This window comes from Podarcis melisellensis (assembly GCF_964234715.1).
Source record: "Podarcis melisellensis genome assembly, chromosome: 9".
NCBI lineage: Eukaryota > Metazoa > Chordata > Lepidosauria > Squamata > Lacertidae > Podarcis > Podarcis melisellensis.
Window position 1 is genome coordinate 46,929,173 of NC_138541.1, and position 21,918 is coordinate 46,951,090.

General features: G+C 41.3%; 1 protein-coding gene across 3 annotated transcripts in view; it reads right to left on the reverse strand.

Moving 5' to 3' along the window:
* Positions 1 to 21,918, reverse strand: part of GPM6A (glycoprotein M6A) — a 180,966-nt gene that overhangs the window by 113,074 nt on the left and 45,974 nt on the right. Inside the window, exon 1 of one of the 3 annotated variants that reach the window (XM_081926213.1) lies at positions 6,985 to 7,472. The exons of 1 other annotated variant lie outside the window; for it this stretch is intronic. In XM_081926213.1, coding sequence (XP_081782339.1) covers positions 6,985 to 7,021 — 37 coding nt within the window. In that variant the 5' untranslated portion in view covers positions 7,022 to 7,472. Of the gene's footprint in view, positions 1 to 6,984; positions 7,473 to 21,918 lie in introns of those variants that run through there. One more of the 3 variants, XM_081926214.1, reaches the window with a different exon arrangement.

Genomic DNA, 21,918 nt, shown 5'->3' on the forward strand with positions numbered 1-21,918 from the left:
CTTTCGACCGCTACACCACCCCCTGCTCTGCTCTCCACCCTTTCCGGCTGAACACCCTGCTCCAACCCCCTCTCTCTGTTCTCTCCTAATCCTGCTCCCTCCGAGAGGCTGACGACTCCACCCCCTTTACTCCGTTCCGGCTGAGACGTCTCTTGCTTCCTCTGTCTTCCACTGGGCTCCTCTCCGCTTCTCCCTTCTCCTCCCCTTTGCTTGATTAAGGTAACCCCCTTTTGAGAATCCTCTGACTCGCTGCTCAGACTCGTGGATTCCCTCAGAATTCCGTCATCTTCTTCCTCATCCTTCTGCCCCTCCTCCCACTCGCTCTCCGTCTCCTCTGTCATCTCCTCCTCTCTCCCAGAAACCCTGACACCTCCAAAAGCTGATTTTGGAGCAGGGGCAGGGGGCTGCTCCATTGCATTACCAGCACTCATTGAATCTAGCCCTCCATTTCCCACAGACTTCCAAGAAGGATGAATTGACTTATAGACAGTTATCAGAACTGTTACTATCTATCCTATTCAATCTAAATTTATTGTTATATACGGTTATGTTTGCTCATGTTTAGCTGCCTATACATTTTCCAAATAAATAAATGATTCCAGGAACAGAGGCAGCATGCCTCTGAATAACAATTGCTATTAAACACTGGGAGAGGGATATTCCCTTCCTGCCCTGCTTGTGGATTCCCATAGGCACCTAACTGGCCACTGTAGGAAACAGAATGCTGGCAAAGGCAAGGCTTTATCCAGAGTATTTTGTCTTATGGTTTTCTGTTTGCATCTGCTTTCAGAGTTGGAAGGGTCATCTAGTCCAACCCTCTGCTATGCAGGAATATGCAGCTGGGATTGAACCTGCAACCTTGGCATTATCAACACCATGTTTTAGCCAGCTGAGCTTAGGATAGCTTAGGCTTTCAGTTCTGAAAAACCTACCACCACCCCAGAATTTCCCAAATAGGCCAAAAAATATCATCAAATATTCCCTTTTGCTAAAAAAAAATTGCTGCTAGCAATAAGAAAACTTTCAAAATTTTACATACTTCGAGTTTAGCAGCCTGTTTTTATTACTATGTTTGTTACCCCTTGCAAAATTTCATATCACCTGCAGGAGATTATGAACACTATAGTTGGTTTTCTAATTAGGTAATATCTTATATATTTGTTTGGTTGGTTTACAGTGAATGTCCAAAATACTGAGACATAAGGGAATGTTGACAATTCCACACACATTTAGGGGTTTCTGAAAATACATAATATACAGTAGAATTAATGTTTCAGGCACCAATTGTCTCAATGAGATTTGGGATTTATGAGATTTGTGCTTCCCACAGGCATCTGGTTGGCCACTGTGAGAACAGGATGCTGGACTTGATGGGCCATTGGCCTGATCCAACAGGTGCTTCTTAAATTATTGTGGAAACAGAAGATTCCAATCTATGTCCGGACTGGAGGACCTGACAATTACTAGGCTTTTCCCAACTCTCTCTTTTGCTTACAGGATTTTTCAGGCTCCCCTAAACATGGTCTCCTAATAGGCCAGAGATAGACATAAGATAAAGAATGAGTTCAAAGTGTAAGTCTAGCATTTGGATCCTGCTTTTCAACCTGAACTCAGCAAATCAAATGATGGCAGAAGCCTTTCAATCTTGCTTTCTTCTCTTCAAACTGGAAAAGCACCCCACAGCTAGAGAAGGAATCAGAAATGGGGAGGAGGCAGTGGCAGCAACAGCAAGTGGCAGAGCCAGCAGGGAAGAGCAAGCAAAACTCAAGGGGCTTCAGCCAGAATTTAATTTGCTGGTATCTCTGACACTTTGGCTTTGAAGTCTGGCTTGGAGCAATGTGAATAGGCTCTCAGCTCACTTTTTAGCTTGTGCCTGACTCAGTGTCCAGCTCCTGAACATTCTGCTAGCGATACATTAAGCATATACAGGCTTCTCTGCTACAATTCAGTGTTTCCTTTTCACTCCTGGCTCTCATCCTCTATTTCCTCCTCACCTTACTGCAAAGCCCTTTACAATGTGTTACCAGCCAGAACTAACACAATCCACCAGGAGCTCAGTAAGCCTCCTATTTTTATTTTTCATTTTTAAAAAAATAAATAAATCATTTGAGACTGAAAAACAGGATGCTTCTACTTGAAACTGCATTTGATGTTTGCTTTAAGCTAACACAAGGAAGTCACCAGACAGGGAGACTCTGGAGATGCCACCTTCATGTCCCAAGAGTTTCTGGCACCCAGACAGGGGTGGCTCAAGATATTTTGCTGCTTGAAACAACAGATAAAATAACACCCCTCTCACATACACACACATCCTACATACAGAAACTAACCTGACTGACAACTGCATCTTGCTTCAACACTGATTGCAGGATAGCATCCTCCACCACATCTAAGCACAGCAAGCTAACTTAAAGTGTCCATGGCAGGCTGTGAAGCATAAACAACTTTGGTGTCTAGCACCTCACTGGCACCGCCCTCCCCCAGCAACAGCTGCCTAAGGCAGATTTCTCTCTCTGCCTAATAGTAGAGCTGACTGTGCAGTATGGATATCCTTGATTCCCTGGACCCTCTGGACAATAAGAAGCATACTGTCTTCCCTGTACTTTGGAAAGGATCCTGTAGCAATAGATCCCCATTTAGCCCTCTGGTTCCTCCCCTCCTTCACCACTCCTAAAGAGAGGAAGGCTTTGAGGAAAAACACCCTCCAACCCAATTCATATGCACACATACACCTGTTGGCAGCAAAAGAATGAGAAGCCCTTTGGCACCCACCTGAGATCCAAAGTAGACAATGCACTAAATGCATGAACACATTTGCATTATGTTTAAATCTTCAAAAGCAAACACAGCAGTTGCATGCAAGAGGATTCCGACTGGGACTGCAGTGTTGAAGGCAGGGTGTCATGTTAACCCTTTTGCCCTTGCCATCTTCCTGATGAAAATTGACACCACCTAAAGCTGTGCGATTGTCCTGGTAGGGAAGCTGCTATTTTCACCCATAGTAGCTTCCCTCCCCTGTGTTGGGAGTTCTGAAAATGGATCAGAAGCCTCTGTAGCTGCAATATAGATAAGTTAAATAAATAAATGAAGATTACCAGATGCAGCCATGCATTTGATGTACCATTTACTTTGACCCAGAGTCTTGGAAAATGTGTTCCACTTGATACAATCTGAACCCTAGTATGAATAATGGCAAAAAATATTTATCTCACTTCATCCTCACTCCATCAATGTCCCCTCCAAAATTTCATTCATGCTTGAGCCAATATTCTTAATGAGCTTGCAAGTGAACTGGGAGCTGCAGCCAGAATTCTACCTAGTGGCTTCTTCTCTGCTGTGGCTTAGGAGAAAGAGGGAGAAATGCGGCCCAGAAAGAAAAGTGTTTTCCCCTAATTTGAGTACTGAAGAGACCGATGTTTATTCAGATGACTTGGAGAAGATCCAAAACAGCTGGATAATCAATCAGCTAGATTAGAACATTATTCATGTATGGCTTCATGGACACAGGGCTTGACAGAAAGGTCTGCAAACTTAGATAATCAAGAATTTCATAGAAGTGGGAAATAGAGGCCAACTGTAAACGCTGCCAGAGCTAGCACTTACACAACAATCTTTCTTTTTGGCATTCATACACACTGTGCTAGAATTTGCTGAATGAATGGTCAATGAATAGCATCCTGCAAAGCAGATTTGAACTATTTCCATTTTTCAAGTACAAAAAAAGCCAGGATTCAAACAAGAGTTTCTAATTTAAAGCCCTGTGTTATTGGCTTAAGCCAGTGCTACTTGCTCCACTTGAAGTTCAAAAAGTCACAGCAACTAACATCGAATTCTAGCAGAACACTAATAGAATAATAATAATAAAAAATATTATTTATGTAGCATCTCCAAGTGTTGAAAGCACTTCACATGTATTATCTAGTTCCATTTGTTACAACAACCCTGGAAAGCAGGCTTTAAACAACAGTTGTGTCCTCCAGATGTTGTGAGACTACAACTCCCATCACCCATCCACTAGCCATGCTGGCTAGGACTGATGACAGCTGGTGTCCAACAACAATTTTGAGGGCAGCATACTGGCTACTCCTTCCATAAGGTAAGTTTTATTATCTCCCAGTTTTGAGGGCACCGGATCTGAGTGACGTCATAGCATAGGCAAGACCTGAACTGGGGATTTGGAGCCTCTTAGCCACTACTGTGGAGTAGATTGTTACATTTCTGCCATTAGCTACAAACAGTATTTTCAAGAGGAGGGCTACATATGCAAGCAATGGTCCCAAACTGAATTTAGAAATAGCACTGTCTATCTCACAAAATTCCAAATCTTCTACAGTACTTTTGCATGGGTGGTGATGTACCAATAAAATGATTGTTGAATAAATAAAATGCTATCTACTGCAACTATTCGCATTGTATCTGCAAAATACATCAGCATGAAACTATGCATTTCCATCATGGCTGCTAGCAACTTGCAGTGCTGTGTGCTATGCTATGCTGTGAAGAAGAGGCTCAAAGCATTCAGCTGGTGTGAAAAATGGAGGACTTTGTAGGCAGTGACACAATGTATGCTTCAATCGATTTTTGGGAAAGAGGAAGAGGGACAGTGAAGAAACAAACAATTCCAGTCAAGATGGCAGCATTTATATTTATATAAAAGAGACACTTGTGTGATTCCATCACGAATTAACATCATGGAAAAGCAACATATAACTCACTAGTCAAACCACAAGAGGTATATCATGCAAGATCAGGAATGTAGAAACGAACATGCACATACTGCTATACCAAAACAGCTATTGAGCAAGGGTACAATGTTATTGCCTCTTTCAAGGCAAAGGAATAGCCCTTAAATGATATGTAGAGACCAGAGGAATGTAGCCTGTATTTGACTGCCATATAAACAACTTCCCAATTCAGACCACAATTTTCATCTCCTTCCTCGGGATTCTGACTGCTGGTCAAGCAAAAAATTATAAGGACTGGACAAAGAGTTCCCCTGCCTTGCTCCCCAAAGAACAGCCAGAGTAATGACCATCTTATTCTGCCTTCCAGATAGAATGAAATGAAATGTAACCTGTCAGTGTTTGTGATCACAGCTGAGCTCCGCTAGAGAGAAAAGGCTTCTCTCACACATGGCATATTGTGCATGGAAAACATGTTAGATGTGACAATCACACTATTAATTACAGCATTTTGAGTGCCCACTGGCTATTTCAAATGGCTGTCATTGGAATAAAGACACAGCCTTGTCTATGCCAACCTGTTAAAAGAATCCATTAACCGATACATATCTTGTTAATTATAAACATCTTCAGGTGTTGTTATGTTTTATGGAGATGTTCCCAGTTCTGGTTTCTACTGCTTGCCTAGGCTTTCCATAAGTTTAGGTGGAACCTTTTTCACTGATTTTTTTCTCTCTCAAGAACAATAACCATATGCTAGTTGACCACTTACGTGAAAAATACTTTCCACAGGAGGACTTCATATGCAAACAATGACCACAAAACAATTGCCTCAGAAAATGGCATTTATTGTGCCCACGCATGCACACACAAATGTTAATATGTTTTTTCATGCTGTGCTTCTGATTTTTCATTAACGTACTTCATATGCAGATGATTACATTGCTTAAGCTTAAAGAGTAAGCAACCACGTATGCATCTACATTTAGCATCTGTAGTAGCTTTCAAAAGCATACTGTGATTTAGAAAAACATATGAATTCATACGAGATATTACTGATAGAAATAAGCATCTTTGCACACACATCCATTGCAATTAACTGTCTGGAGAGTTAGTAAACACTGGAAGGCTGTACACAGTCTAAGTGGGTCAGTTCTAATGAGAAAAGCATGACATCTACATGTAGCAAGGCAGATGGAACACAGACCAGAGAACTGGAACATGGAAACAACTGAGATATTATTTGTTTGCATGGAATTCGTAAACAAAAAACAAAACAAAACAAAAAACCATTGTAATCAGCTCCCAGAACCATCTTCAGCTATGGAAAAACTATTTTAAGATCTGTTGTGCCTGTAAAGTACAGTGGGATTAGATGTGTTTGCATTATTATTCCACTGGTTATAACAAGTATCCTCTGATGTGCCTAAGTAATTCCAGAATGCTCAGAGCAACATAAAAAACACTGATGTAACAGCACAGGACTAAGGATGAGATGGTGGGGGAAAGAGGCTCTAAACAGTGGGAAAATGCAGAACTATCACCTGGCAATAAGAATAGTGTGTCCATTTAGAAAGGTGGCACATACTGAAGTCTGCAACAACATGCAATGTGCACAAGAGATTATACATAAAATAAGACAAATACACAGCTCTGTTTTATTCAGAAACAAAAGAAGATGCACTATACATAATCAGAAATAAAAGAAACGTCAACCTGCAATCTTTCACATTTACAACCATTTTTCTCACTATACATCACAAAACAGAGGTCTTCCAACAGATAGCAAAAGAAAAGGGAGGGAAATATAGGCAGCACTATCCGAAATTTACAAAATATACGCAGAGTCTTTGTTCAGACTGGAAACCCATTCAAAGGTGTAAATAATGGTCACTTTGTTAGATTTCTAAATACAACTAGCTGCAAATGTGTGTGAGTGGCTCTCTCATAGTTCACACTGGGCTCCCTTGACCCAGCTAGACAACCGTGAAAACACGAAATAAATGAAGGTTAACAAAGACTGGTCTGGGAAGCAGTTAACATTAAATGCTGGCAGTGTTAGTATTTTACATATAGGGCTGCACTGTGCATTCCTTACGCGTTAAATATATGTGAATTATTTGGAAAAAATCTTTACCACCTATCTTGTCGCAACAACAAAAATGGCTTTTAAAAATGGAAGGGGGATCTTTCCAACCATCTACACAAGAATTTTAATTACCATGCAGAGATAGAGAGAACAGAAAGACAACATCCCACTCTCACACACACAAACACCCAAGCAACTAGTTTATCACAATACCTTTTTGTGTCTGTCCCTCTTCCATATTTTCTTCCATGGCTACCTTTCTTCACTAGATACTGCTGCACAGGTTTAATCAAAAGCCTCCCTCAAATATAGGGAAAACTGTAGATTTATTTTTCCTGGGAAGCTCCAACAGCACTGGCTTATGCAGGTCTTCGGAGCTTAGCTAAGGCTCCCCTCACTTTCCTTCCTTGCTTGGAGACAGGCTGTCAAGTGTAATTTCATTCAAATTACTCTCCCGTGAAGATTATCAATTTTTCTTCTCAAAGCTGTCCATTGTATACCACTGTAAGCAGGTATTCAAATGAAAAGATTGTGAATTTGGGAGGGGGGGATTTTGGTTGGGGTCCCAGTAGCCGTGTCACTGTGATTCGTAAGGCTCACTTTGCATATAAAACAGGGGGGAGAGAAATTGATGTTTGCATTGAAATCTGTGCTTTAAATTGGAAACAGGCTGCACTGCGAACAGATGGAGGGGTGTCTTCCTAACATGAAGCAGACCATGAACCTATAATTCCCCCTATTTGCTACCAAAGTGGGAAAGCCCAGATGCCTGTAGCTGTGGATGCTGCAATACTGCGATACTTACTTCTCCCTCACATACACTACCATGTATTTGGCTTAAAGGGATTTCTAAACACATAATCACAGTTTAGTTCAGAAATAGTGATAGGAATCTTGCAGTTGTGTGTGTGCGTGCACATACGCACACATATACAAGAGAACACAAAGGTATCTATGAAATCTAACATTTCAGTTTTCACCAAATCTGCTCTCTGAATATATTACAAATTTACCAGCTGGATAAAAAAAGGACCAAAATGTGAAAAGACGAATACAGTTTTTGGAATTAAAATGGTACTTGTGGATTATTTCAATGCAAAGCTAACACATAAAAACATTAAAAATATTTAAATCCTTCAAATCTCTTATCCAATACACAGAGACATAATATTAGCTGTATGTTACACCACCCCATGCAAAAACAACAACAAAAAAGGATGCTGAAAGGGGGAAACAAATCTGTTGTGTTGTGGACTGGTTAGGGAATGCAGAGGTTAAGTACATCATGAAGACACCTGCTTGTTTGGGGAGATCTGCAATCTGATTTTGAATACCAGCTTGATTGAATACTGCAGTCTAGAGGTGAAATTGCATTCCTGTGCCTTACATCATTGGGTGGCACAGAATAAATTTGGAGTTCCAACACTCCGCATGGGTGTCAAGGGAAAAAACTCTAAATCCGTATTTTATGAAACCTTCCTGTTTCTGTTTCTCCAATTCTAACATCAGAGAGCAATAATGTTTCGTTATGAAAAACATTTAACAAATATACATAAGGTATTAAATCTGACACAGAGAACAGGCAGCATCTTACTCTATTGGCTTATGTACTCTGTCCTAGGGAAAACTGATTATAGCTTCAGTGGACTGCCATAGTAGTACAGCAAGAAGCATCCACCTACCTAGGTGCTTTAGCGAATATAAGCCATGGGTGTCCACAGGAGGAGGGGGCAGTACTCCCCCCTTGGATGAACAGTGGGTTCATATCCATAGCTTTTCTTTTTCTTTTTTTTAAAGTAAGTTTCTAGTTTTTTAAAACCTGAGTTAAGAAGCAAAATGTGCATGTATTAATTGTGTGGTGATAAACTAACCAGCTTACCATTTCAGTGTTTAACATTCCTCCCTTCCTCCAGAAATAAATAAATAAATTGTGTGGATGCCCACCACAATATCAACATTAAATTCAATACCAAACAAGTAACTGATTTTAGCTTTTTATAAACCAATGTATCTAGCATTGCCATCTGCCTCCAAATCACTGTTAACCTGCAGAATGGCAGAACCAACGATTATTCATGATGCAGCAGAACCCTTTGCACTATAAATAGCTGAAGAAGCCACCCCAAAAGGCACAATCATGCGCCACCATGGGGCCACAGCGAGGGAAATATGTGTCATGAATGTCTCTGCCTTGCTTACCATGTAAAAAATGTTTCCTAACCATGTTGTCCTATTAATGTTCACTCCGAAGTAAGTTCCATTGTATTGAATGGGGTTCACCCTTTTGTTAGCACCTTTAGAATTTCAACCCAAGTCAATAAAGTGACTTATGCTCAAAGTGAACTCACTGACATAAATGACCACCAGTAACTTGTCCATTGATTGCAATGGGTCTACACTGAATATGACTTAGTTGGATGGCATCCTGTGACTTCACATATCATGTGGAAACCAAACAGAACCAATCATCCAATGAGTTTCTAAATGTATTCTGCATGAGCTGGAATCTGTTGCAAATAAAAAGCCCTGAAAACAGAAAACACACAGCCAAACTACGGTACTCTGTGAAGTAAAGGAATGGTCTTTACATGTTCCATTCCTATTCTGTCTGAATCTCCTGAACAGTAGCTATGAGCTATTGAGCCATCTAGAACCTGTATCCTGCACATAATACTCCAAAGTTGGACTCCTGGTCCCCTAATTTATGGCAAGTAGGTCATCTAGTTTACTTAGTCTTAACACCAGCCATGGACACCACTAACCCAGGATACAGGCAGCCCCCCCCCATTTGAAACCCATTGGAAAAGGCTGTGAACACCCAATTTCTGCCCCTGTTCCGCCCCACTCCAGCCCCACTATACCCTTTCAGTGACATTGCAGTGATGTCTTTGTGATGTTTCTGGGTCACTTCCAGGTTCAGTGTGATGCAATATATACGTGGTTGTGCACATACTGCACATACTGAACAGGTGTAAATGGGGGGGCTGCCTGTACAATCGTTAGCTGTATAAAAAGGTAAAGGTAAAGGACCCCTGACAGTTAAGTCCAGTCACAGACAACTCTGGGGTTGTGGCGCTCATCTCGCTTTACTGGCCGAGGGAACTGACGTTTGTCCGCAGACAGTTTTTCTGGGTCATGTGGCCAGTATGACTAAGCCGCTTCTGGCAAAACCAGAGCAGTGCATGGAAATGCCGTTTACCTTTCCGCCGGAGCAGTACCTATTTATCTACTTGCACTTTGACGTGCTTTTGAACTGCTAGGTTGGCAGGAGCAGGGACCGAGCAATGGGAGCTCACCCCGTTGCAGGGATTCGAACCGCCGACCTTCTGATTGGCAAGCCCTAGGCTCAGTGGTTTAGACCACAGTGCCACCCACATCCCGATTAGCTGTATAAAATACTTCAAAAGATATGTGGGATGATTCTGAAATTCTCTTCTGCTTTACTTCTGCTTTGGCAGTGAAGAAACCATGGAATCGATGAGCATACAACTGTACACCTGCTTTTTGTAGGCATAACGGGCTGAAGAGTAAACCAACACGCACTATGGTTCATTAGTGGCTATTACTCAAAAGAAACAGATATGCAGCTACATACGTATCAGTTTTCCCTGGGTAATAGTCATTAAATGAACCATGAAGATGACTCACTCTCATAACCCACTTATAGGACTGAACTTTTTAATTCTTCACTAATCGTTCGAAAATCCACATGAGTATATAAGCATTTTTTACTTTTGATATTTCTTTTAATCTTAAAAACATTTTAAGGTTTAAATAAAGAATCTGCTTGCTCATTTCACCAAATATTTGAGCAAGTGAGCTACACAGTCCAGCTAGCAATCTTGATGTGCATGGTAAAAAGGTCCCAATACAGGTGCTAGCATTGCTCAACTGATAAAGAGTTGGGCACTGAGCTAGGAGACCTAAGTTGAAGTCCGAGTGGCGTCGGAGAGCTGAAAATGGTGCCAATATATTTTACATCTGGCAATCAATGTGCTCCTTTGATTTCAGATAGTAAATGGTTAAAGGTAAAGGGACCGCTGACCGTGACCAACTCTGGGGTTGTGGCGCTCATCTCACTTTATTGGCCGAGGGAGCCAGCGTACATCTTCCAGGTCATGTGGCCAGCATGACGAAGCGGCTTCTGGCGAACCAGAGCTGCGCACAGAAACGCTGTTTACTGCCAGAGAGGTACCTATTTATCTACTTGCACTTTGAGGTACTTTCAAACTGCTAGGTTGGCAGGAGCAAGGACCGAGCAATGGGAGCTCACCCCATCGCGGGGATTCGAACCGCCAACCTTCTGATCGGCAAGCCCTAGGCTCTGTGATTTAGACCACAGTGCCACCCATGTCCCTTATACATGGGTACATGGCTACGTGAGTCTAAAAAGCCCTATGAGGGAGGCTTAGTTTGGTTGGAATCAAGGATACGCTTCTAGAGTTATTACTAAATACATTACTCCTGGTAAATGATCCACCATAGCTGCTAGAGAGCTGTGAAAATTTGTGACCTGGGCTTTTTAGACTCATCTACTCATGTACTATCTGAAACCAAAGGGGCACATTGTTTGCCAGGTGTGATTCCCCCCCACCCCAGCTTTTCTACCCCACTATCCTACTTCATGTGGTCTTGGACTATCACTGCCTTTAATAACTGCGTTTATTAACCATTATTATGTTAATTATTAATTAAATTCAATGTGAAGTGCTTTATGTTGGTTTTTTTTTAAAGTAATCAGTCATATGCAGTGTAAATTGATGAGGAGTGGGAGGCAAGAGCAGCAGATAGTTTTTCATCTGCATATTTTCATGTGGACTTACAGAAAATGACAGTGTTGCTGGTGAACCACTAAAAAGACCAAAAAGAAGCAGCAATAGCCGGTGTGTGAGAATGTGGTTTGGAGAGATGTTAACCTGTCTGTCATGTTTACTGTCAGTGCTGCAACTTACAACAAATCAAATGATTTCACTTTCCAGTTCAATGCTACTCTGAGCAGCCTAAGGTTTGCAAGGGCAATTTCAAAGACTTTTGGAACTACCAACTTTAGACCACCTGTCAATCTGGCCAAGGTCTGAAATTACACAACCACATTTCAAGTGTATTACAGCAGTGCACATAAAGAGGCTGCCCAGCTCTGGAAACCACCCAGCACTAGATAAAAGAAGAATGCTGAACTGGAAGTATGGAAACTGAAGTGCTACAAAAGAACTTGGTATAATTAAAGTGAGTGCATGCATCTTCCTGTTTGGTAAAATCACAGTGCTGTGGCTTCCAGTACTAAGAAATGATGCACCACTGCAGGTGCTGACACAAGTGATTTGGCAACTAAAATACAGTATATCCAGACAGAGACTGGTAAAACAATATCATCAGGGTGCAGCACAGGATGCAAAGGAACCTGGTTGCACCTGACTTCCTGTTTCTGCCCATTTAAGAGGACAGAAGAAATAAAAATGTTGCCGTTGCCTACTCACTGCAACACCCATTGGAAATTATGGTTTCAAAAAGGAGACGGGGGGTGGGAGAGAGAGACTGTTCCATGTCCCTTTCCTACCAAGTCTTTCATATTTATGAAGTATGAAAGGACGGGGAGGGGGTTTCCCAACCATATGTGTTGGGAGTCTATGTATCAATTACATTATGCATCAGGTGAGACAAGACATCTGGAAACTATTAACTCCACATATATTAGACCTGGGGTGCCAACTTGGATAAAATATTGGGGGCCCAGGTAAGCCCTGCCCCACATAATCAATCACATGACATGGCACACACATACACCATTTGAATGACAACACCCACCAACTGGGGAGGGCAGCCCCTTCAAATATTTTAGGGGTGGCGAAGGAACCTCAGCCCCCAGGAGTTGACTCCTATCTACGTATTAGACTGCTGCATAGCTGTAAATGAAAGGCAACATCCTTCGGGTAGTGGGTGTTTAACCTCAATTCAGATACATCTGAAATGTATCGCCTAAGAAAATCTCAGTGCTCTGGCTAAGCTGATAAGAGTAACAAAAGTTAGACAGGCTCCTATTTAGAGACAAGAGGGGGATGGAGAGGCTGAAAAACTTGGCCCATTCAGTGTTCAATTATTTAGTTCACTGAACTTTCCAATATAGCCTAATTCTTTTCTGAACTGAGCTGCAACCATTTCATCTTTATCCAAGCACTGATCCCAGCCAGATAGTGTGCAGAGCAATCAGCCATGTTAGCAGGCTTGATGAAACAGTGTCACGGAATTGACACACTGACACAGTAATCTGCAATCAGAGTGGAAAGAACTTGCTATCATGTGCTAATTCTGTTTGTACATACTAACATTCTGACTTAAGTTTGTGTAACAAGTCAAACTAGTTTTCCCTTCTTTGTCATGAAGGGGGAGTTCATGATCCTTTCATTACTTTTTATTGAATAAAATAAAATATAAAATAAAAACATTCCTTCCAGCAGCACCTTAGAGATCAACTAAGTTCGTTATTGGTATGAGCTTTTGTGTGCATGCACACTTCTTCAGATACTTATACTTTTTACTTTTACTTTTTACTTTTTATTACTTCACCATAAGTAAACCTTCAAAGACATATATACATCTATGCTCCCATTTAAATCTGATGGTATTATTTTCATTTTGGCATACCAAGAAACAAAAGGAGCCAAAGCTCATTTCCAGGAGTTCCTGCAAGTGTTCTTGGATTGTTAGAACGACAAAAAAAGTTATCACTTACTAAGCCTAGTGGAACTGCCCATCTCCTCTTTGCATGGTCACCATAATACCATGTCCAAAATTGCTGCCGTTTACTAAAGCTCCACAATCAACTGACTTCTCATGTGAAATGACTTGCTTTCTCCTTCCTCTACTCAACTGTTTTGCTCTACTATACCCACAAGGTGTTTTCAAATAATAAAACAACACAAAATCTAAAAAACAGTTCAAATAAAAAAGCCGATGCCACATACAGCTTTTTTAAAAAGTAACAGATTAAGACTCTGTTACTTCTCCATTGCTGAATTTTGTTGTGGTTTAGTCGTGTCCGATTCTTCATGACCCCATGGACCAGAGCTCACCAGGCACTTTTGCCTTCCACTGCCTCCCACAGTTTGGTCAAACTCATGTTAGTAGCTTCGAGAACACTGTCCCACCATCTTGTCTTCTGTCGTCCCCTTCTCCTTGTGCCCTCCATCTTTCCCAACATCAGGGTCTTTTCCAGGGAGTCTTCTCTTCTCATGAGGTGGCCAAAGTATTGGAGCCTCAGCTTCAGGATCTGTCCTTCCAGTGAGCACTCAGGGCAGATTTCCTTAAGAATGGATAGGTTTGATCTTCTTGCAGTCCATGGGACTCTCAAGAGTCTCCTCCAGCACCATAATTCAAAAGCATAAATTCTTCGGCAATCAGCCTTCTTTATGATCCAGCTCTCACTTCCATACATCACTACTGGGAAAACCATAGCTTTAACTATACGGACCTTTGTTGGCAAGGTGTTGTCTCTGCTTTTTAAATGCTGTCTAGGTTTGTCATCGCTTTTCTCCCAAGAAGCAGGCATCTTTTAATTTCGTGGCTGCTGTCACCATCTACAGTGATCATGGAGCCCAAGAAAGGAAAATCTCTCACTGCCTCCATTTCTTCCCTTTCTATTAGCCAGGAGGTGATGGAACAGTGGCCATGATCTTCGTTTTTTTGATGTTGAGCTTCAGACCATATTTTGCTCTCTCCTCTTTTACCCTCATTAAGAGGTTCTTTAATTCCTCCTCACTTTCTGCCATCAAAGTTGTGAATATCTGAGGTTGTTGATATTTCTTACAGCAATCTTAATTCCTTTGCTGCACAAAGTAAAGCTACTCTCACTAGAAAAGGGGCAGCTTGCCTGCTTCTTGAAGACCAACCAAGCAGTGTGAACTTCATAGAGAAAAGCATTCAACAGCTGAGGAGCTAATCCAGTCAATCCAGAGCCAGTGCGTTTAGACTGGTCTTTAGGTTCAGAAAACCAAACTAAGATCTGGGTTTCCCTAAGAAGTACCTTTGCTGTAGGAAGCAGTAATATTTTTATATTTCTAATTAAAGCACTGGTATTCCCAGAATAAATGCAGAATCATTTCCAAATTATGTGCAAGAAATCACAGAGGGAAACTGTTCAATACATTTATATGCTGCACTCATTTTATGCTCTACTGGAGGCAATAAGAATCCACCCTATTAAACTGTCCACTACAGACTGCAAAGTCTCTTGTGTTTTGTCTCTCAAAAGGTTCAGGGCAGCATAGATTTCTCTCCTCTTTGGGTCTGAGTCTAGAAACCACATCAGTTGCACTGTGAATATAATTCTTTATTGGCCTTACCCTTCCTTGTTGGCTCATCCATCCAAATGGAATTCATCCCATCTTTTCACCAGGGGACAAGAAAACATTTTAAAATGAGCACAAAAGAGGAAGCTAAAGGCAACAGGGTATAAAGATCACTGCACAAAAGGCTTCTGCCTGAGCTGCTCCCAGGAGGGCTAAGAAGATTTACAAACCAACACAGTCCATAAATGTTAAACAATTTTGAAAGTCAGCATTAGCTGATTGTGATTACAAATCCTTAGTTGTAGAGAAGTTGTAAAAATCAAGCTGTATTCATAGCAATTTACCACCAGTTATTTTATACATTCTGGTACTGCTGAAAGGACAGTTTATCTCTGTCTGTGAACTGGTCTGCTAATGACAAATGAAACATGCACGGAAATGCAGTACTGGCTCTATTCTCTCAGAATGTAAATTAATTCACATTGAAAAGGAGGGGTGTGCATATTATTGAGGTCTGCATCCTAGCCTATCACTTCGCACTTCAGCTGAAATTGTACATAATAAAGCTAGATATCCAAATTTGATGAAAATGTCAACTGTTCATTATTAGGAGATTTAACCTTACAAAGCATTCCACTAAAACGAAAACCAAAAAAGGTTTTAAGATCTGTGAATGAAATGGAGCCTCAGATGAACTGAGTTAAGGAAAAATCACACTGATCAGATCTGCACATCATGGTAAGCCAACGCTCGCCTTGCATATGCCAACTGCACCCACTTTGGGCTAGTGCGTGAAATAAATGTCATGAAACCTATCTAAATGATACATCCGAACCGAGGTTCATGCTTTGTTTCACTCCAACAAGCCATGAGTGGGTAAGCCAGGAACAGACATTGACTTGTCATTATGATTTGTTCCCCCCCCCCCCATTAGTGCATTTGCAGATAAGCATTGGCTATGATTTACCAGGCCAGCAAACTGGGCAACTAAATGCAGCATCGGAATGTACAAAACTCCCTTCTTCATCTAAAGTTTGGAAAGAGGGAGGTCTAAAAGCTGTAATTCAAAGTGACCACATTATCAGAGAATACAAAAGAACAGTTTATAAATATAATTCATAGGAAACTGTAACACTTTTTTTAAAAAGTGTTTGTTCCTTAGTATCTTTGAATGAAGCAAAATGGTTTACAATAACCTAACAGCAACATTATTCATAAGTTTGGAGGCACTGAATGTGAAAAGAAGCCAAGAATTACAACTCTGTTACCACAGTACATTTTGGGAGGTATCCAACCTCTGTTCCCTTTATTAACTCAAATTAGAAATCTCTTAGTACAATGTGATTAGAAGATCGTCTTAATCTGCAAAACCAAATCACATAAATGGATTTCAGAACAGTTTTCAAATGGCAAAATCTCCTAGTACATGTGGAGACCTACAACCACGGAAAACAGCTGGTTAAAAATGGCATATCCTTGCATCTTGGGCTATCTAAACTGTTGACTTCAGTATAATACCAATTCCATGATAAACTGTAGCATTTTAGATTTTAAAACAGTAACATCTTTCCTTCTTCCTAGCCACCAGCAGTTTACATTAAATTTCATCTGAAACACTGCAGCCCAAATATAGAACTTCCCTTAATCCTTGGATAAACTAATAATGTTAAAAGCCTACGTTTGCTCAGATTTATAATAAAGCTTTCTTAGACACACTAAATAAATGTAGAAAGCAATACAAGCCTGCATTCAAAAGGCATGGTACTTACTGGCCATTATTAAATAAATCAAATTTGGTATCTACAATCCAAGAAGGATTTGTGGTAACAACACCTGTGTGACGAGTTTAGGGACATGGGATGGGCCATTCCCGATAAGCCAACATAGCTACAAAATCCTCTTCTAGAGGTCAATGTAAGGTGAACCCTCCTCTCCCCACACAATTTAGCCAACCAGTTGTGAAAATGCAGGATAAAAGACCTCCTTTGTTCCTACTGAAGTCAAGATGCACCAAGTATTAAAACATTTCAGCATCCCCTCTTTGCAGGTGTTATTTCCCCAGGAAGCACTCAAAGGAGTATTAAAGTTCTCCCAGAGAAGAGAGGATTCATCTCCGTTGCCTTGGCAACTGAGCTGACACTCCCTGTTTTGTTTTGCTATGCTAGGCAAAAAGGAAGCATCACCCTGATGCTTCTTGGAAGGGCATCAGAATGTAGATCAGAATGTGGATATTGTAATGGAATCCCTGGCTGGGTGGGTTCGCATAGTAAAAGAGAAACAAGATTCCCCCCCTTTTTTTTTAAGCAAAGCAGCCAATCCTTAGAACAACGATCATGGGGATGGGATAAGAAAGAGAAAAGTGCCACTTGAGAGCACACTCAAAAGTGTTCTTGGCAAAAGAATAATGGCACAACTCTAGTTAATACTTATCACTTACCAGAGGTTTACATAAATATAAATCAGTATTATATGCATGTACATATGGATACATAACAAAAGTATGCTTAACATACAGTACAATTCTAACAGAAAGGCCTCTTGAACATGATTGCTGCCAAGTCTGAGACTGTAGAACTTGCATGGCTTCCTGGAACTCTTGAAAGCTGCAGGTGATGAATCAATAAGGCTGGAACACAAGCTACATACCGTAAATCTCAAGGTAAAGCCAACTGAACACAGGTGAAAGCAGATTACTGCACCTATGACATGGCAGTGACTCCAGTGAATAAGAACTACTCTTTGCTTCTGTTGCACCATCTAGCAGCCATCCATCAGAGCATTTCCAGGTGACAAAGAGGCTTTTGAAATTTGGCTAGGAGGAAGAATGATGAACCTACTGGAGACAAGTTTGCCAGGCACTTAGATGATAAAGTTTCTCATATCTGCACTAAATTAGATACCCTCAGGGCTAGTCCTGGTCCAGAGCACCATTGGGTCCCTTTCAATTATTGCATCCTCAGGATGCAGACCAGTTGTTTCAAGGAGTTTAGCCCTTTATATGCATTATCAGTCATTGCCCCTTGTGTGCCCCATGGGCAAGATCTCCTTCTCCCATGCTCCTGGTTCTTAATGATTCCCAACAGGCAGACGGCAAGGTAAATATGGCATGTACCCACCCGGTCCCTAAACTCATATTGGATGGCCATGGACTCATCATATGTTCTAAATAAACAGAACGCTCTCACTCTTCAAGAAGATCACAGGGAGAGCAGGCCAAATGTCCAGGATCCTGTGTTTACAGTGTGCAACCAAATTCCTGTTGCCAGGGGCAGCCTCCTGCCCCCACCACCACAATGCCCCACCCTCCACTTTCATCCACACCCACTTCTGCTACCAGAACTCCCAAGCTTTTGATGAACCCTGCAAGAGCTGGGCCATTTCTCTAAGCATTGCCACTTGGCTTCTCCACCTCAGGGTGGGAGATGAGTGGACACCACTGTGCAGTAGAATGCCTCCCTTTCACCACCAGTGGTGGGATGGCCCAAGCATGGCCTCTTGCACTTTTACCACCTGAGGCAGGCACTTCATCCCACCTCATGGGCCTATGGCAAGCCCACAAGCAGAACCTGAGTGTAACAGCACTCTTTGCACCTGCAATACTCAGCAATGGGTATTCAAAGGCATACTGCCTCCAAACAGGGGAGTCAGACTAAAGCCATTGTGGCTGGCAGCCATTAATAACTTTATCCTCCATGAATTTGTCTAATCTTTTTAAACCATCCGTGTTGGAAGCCATCACTGCATCTTGGGTGAACAAAATCCACAGTAGCTGCTTTTTTCCCCCTTCTATTTTACATCCTCCAACATTCAGCTTCATTGGATTACAAGTTCTTGGAAGGACAGACAGGGAAAAAGTTTCTCCACCCACCTTCTCCACACCATAAGTAATGTTATACAGTTCTATCATGCCCCCTTTGCTATTTATCTAGAGTAAAAAGCCCCAGATGTTGCAGCTTTTTCCTCAAAGGGAAGTAGCTCCAACCACTTGGTCCTTTTTGGTATGGTGTCAGCAGGCGAGGAAAAGCTGGGATCTTGTCCGCCAACTGCTAGGACATAACAACAGCTAGCAGAGTTTAGGAACCAGACCAAACACTACATTCTCTTGTAACATGATGGAAGCTGTATGCCAATGGTTGGTAGAACCAAATCCAAATGGGTTGGGGCCAATGCTCAATATGGGTGTTGCAACGGCCACACATTCCTTGTGTTCACACACATCCACAGATTTTTCATCTGTTGATGAGAGGTAGAGGTGGGTCAGATGGATTCAGCTCACAAGCCAGAGGGTCCCCACCCTTGATCTAGAGAATAAAGCAAACAAGGGCCTTGGCAGCATCTGGCTAGAAAGTGAAAACCTGGGCCAATATAAAGAGAAATATCAATCAGTCAAGCCTTTTATTTGTATGCCACCTTTCCAAAGTTAAAACTATGCTCAAGGCGGCTTACAATGTATAAAAAAAATACATAACTACGAACCTAAAAGCAGTTATGAATAATAAATGAAATTTCAAAAAGTACACAACCAATTTGAACAATTTCCACATAAATCCAAAATAAAGATACAAAAAATTAATATCAACAGCAACAATACCCTTCCAACAAAAGCCCCTCACAATGCCCCAACCCATTTATGTCCACAGTTTGCCATCCTAGTAATACAGATCTCCTTCATGGGATCAGAGCGACTGAATGCAGATGTTGCTGAACATCTAGAACTCCCACCAGCCCCAGCAAGCATGGCCAACACGCAGGAATGATGCGAGATGTGGCTCCACAACATCTGGTGGGTCAATGTTTCCCCATGCACAAGAACTGCTTCAAGCAGCTTTTCGGAACCTATCATAAGCTGACAAAGGTGCTCTCTTCCCTGTTGTTCCGCATCTCTATGTAACCCTGTCTTTCTGCAAAGAAAACATCTTGCTTTCTGGGTTAAGTCCCCCAACCCCCAGCCAGTCTGGACAGTGGTCTGGGATGAAGAGAGGGAGCCCAATAAACATCTGAAGGGCTACACAATCTCCACCACCACCACCAATGAGGTGCACAACATAATTTACATTCGACGTCTGGGTCTTTATTTCCAAATGTGCAGAAGATTGGGGGCTATTATTCAAAATACATCATTGGTAACATATACTAAAGTGACTGTGAAAAATTTGAGAAATACAAAATGGGGGGAATTAATTAAAACAAAGGAAAAGTTGGGGTGGTGAGGTTAAAAGAGTAGCTGCTGCTGTTCTAACCATTCATTTTCTTCCCTTTCACATTCAAAGCTGGCCACAAAATCGATACAATATTGAACAGACCTCTTTAAAATCTATCCCCTGAATCTCATCCATCTATATACCACCCAACTGTCAGTAACTGTGCTGATAGTCAGATTAAGTACTCCCTCTGGGTGAAGGTAGTTAATTCGCGGACTGATGAAATCTTCATGCTTAGGTTTGCAGAAAACTAGATTTGGGGCAAAATAATATGAATTCAGAGTGGGGGGAGAACTTTAAAAGATTCAGACTCTCCAGAACTAATTGCACCAGCATGTACCTTCCAATCATCACATGCCCATGTTGATGAACAAGCAGAGGGGGCTATGTTTATCATCTCATGATTGCACCGGACTGGGTGAAGTTTAGATCTTAAAAGGTTCGTGAATATCTGGAAACTGGGATTGAAAAGTGGGGGGTTTAAAATTAGTTATTCAGTATATTTCCATAATGATTTCCCTCCTCCTGGAGATATTCTCACATTGATTCATATATTTCTTTTAATAGCTTGCAAGACGCCATGTAACCATATAATAGCAAGAGATTATTGTTGTAATAAATAATGTTGTCCTGTGTCTTATTTCTTGCCGCTAGAGACCACGAAGTTTATGCCAACATGGGCTAGAATTTGTTCCTAAGGGCATTATCCACAGCTGTTGAAACAAACGTCATATGACCCTTGTCTGCCCTGATAAGTATCACACACAGTGTTATTTCTACAGCTTTAAGTGATAAATCTTTAGCTAAACCTAGACAATAAGAACCAATGCAAGGAAATTTCACAGAGATTACCTATCTTTGTAGTTTATCTTTCCCTGTTGTATGGAAACCAATAAAATGCAAGGTTTCATCCAGTATGCTTTTTCACAGATAAGAAGGCTGCTTCCCCTGTTATATAATTTGTACATACAGATTCATACCCTGTATAGGGAAATATTTATTTCGTAATGTCCAAATGACAGCACTGATGTATTTTTTCTATTCAAACGAACATATGAGGAAGCAGATGCAGTCTCACTTCCCTTGGCTTGAAGCATGCTTTTTTAAAATAAATAAATAAATAAATGCAACAATACCCAGACAACAGAATACATACAACATCATTCAGGGGTATGGATCAGTAAGTCCAAAAAATAATAATAAAGAAAATCTTCTCAGCACTGTAAATGCAACTGCCAGTAAAAGGTGAAAACAATGGTGGTGCAGAAATACCTGTGGGCAATCAAAAGTGAAACCAAGCAGCCTACCTTCTGCAATAATTAGCATTATAGGCATAATAATAATTAGCATTAAAGACTAGGGACATCTGGCAGTGATAACCCAGGTTAACAATCTTGCCATGTTGCTGAGTGCACCACCAAGCCTGGATCTCCATAAGGCAGTGGCAGCCAAAAATGCTCATCATAAATAGCTGAGAAATCAATGTGAAGGCCTTCGGATTTGCAGTCTGCTTTATCTCTAGAATAGAGTAAATCAATGGAGTGCATGTTGAGTTGCCTTTTAAGACTAAGGTTCCAGCTGCTGCACAATGAAGCACAAAACCTCCTGACTGAAGTGAGTTTCTGAGGTCACACTACAATCTAAATGCTCTTCCCCAAATG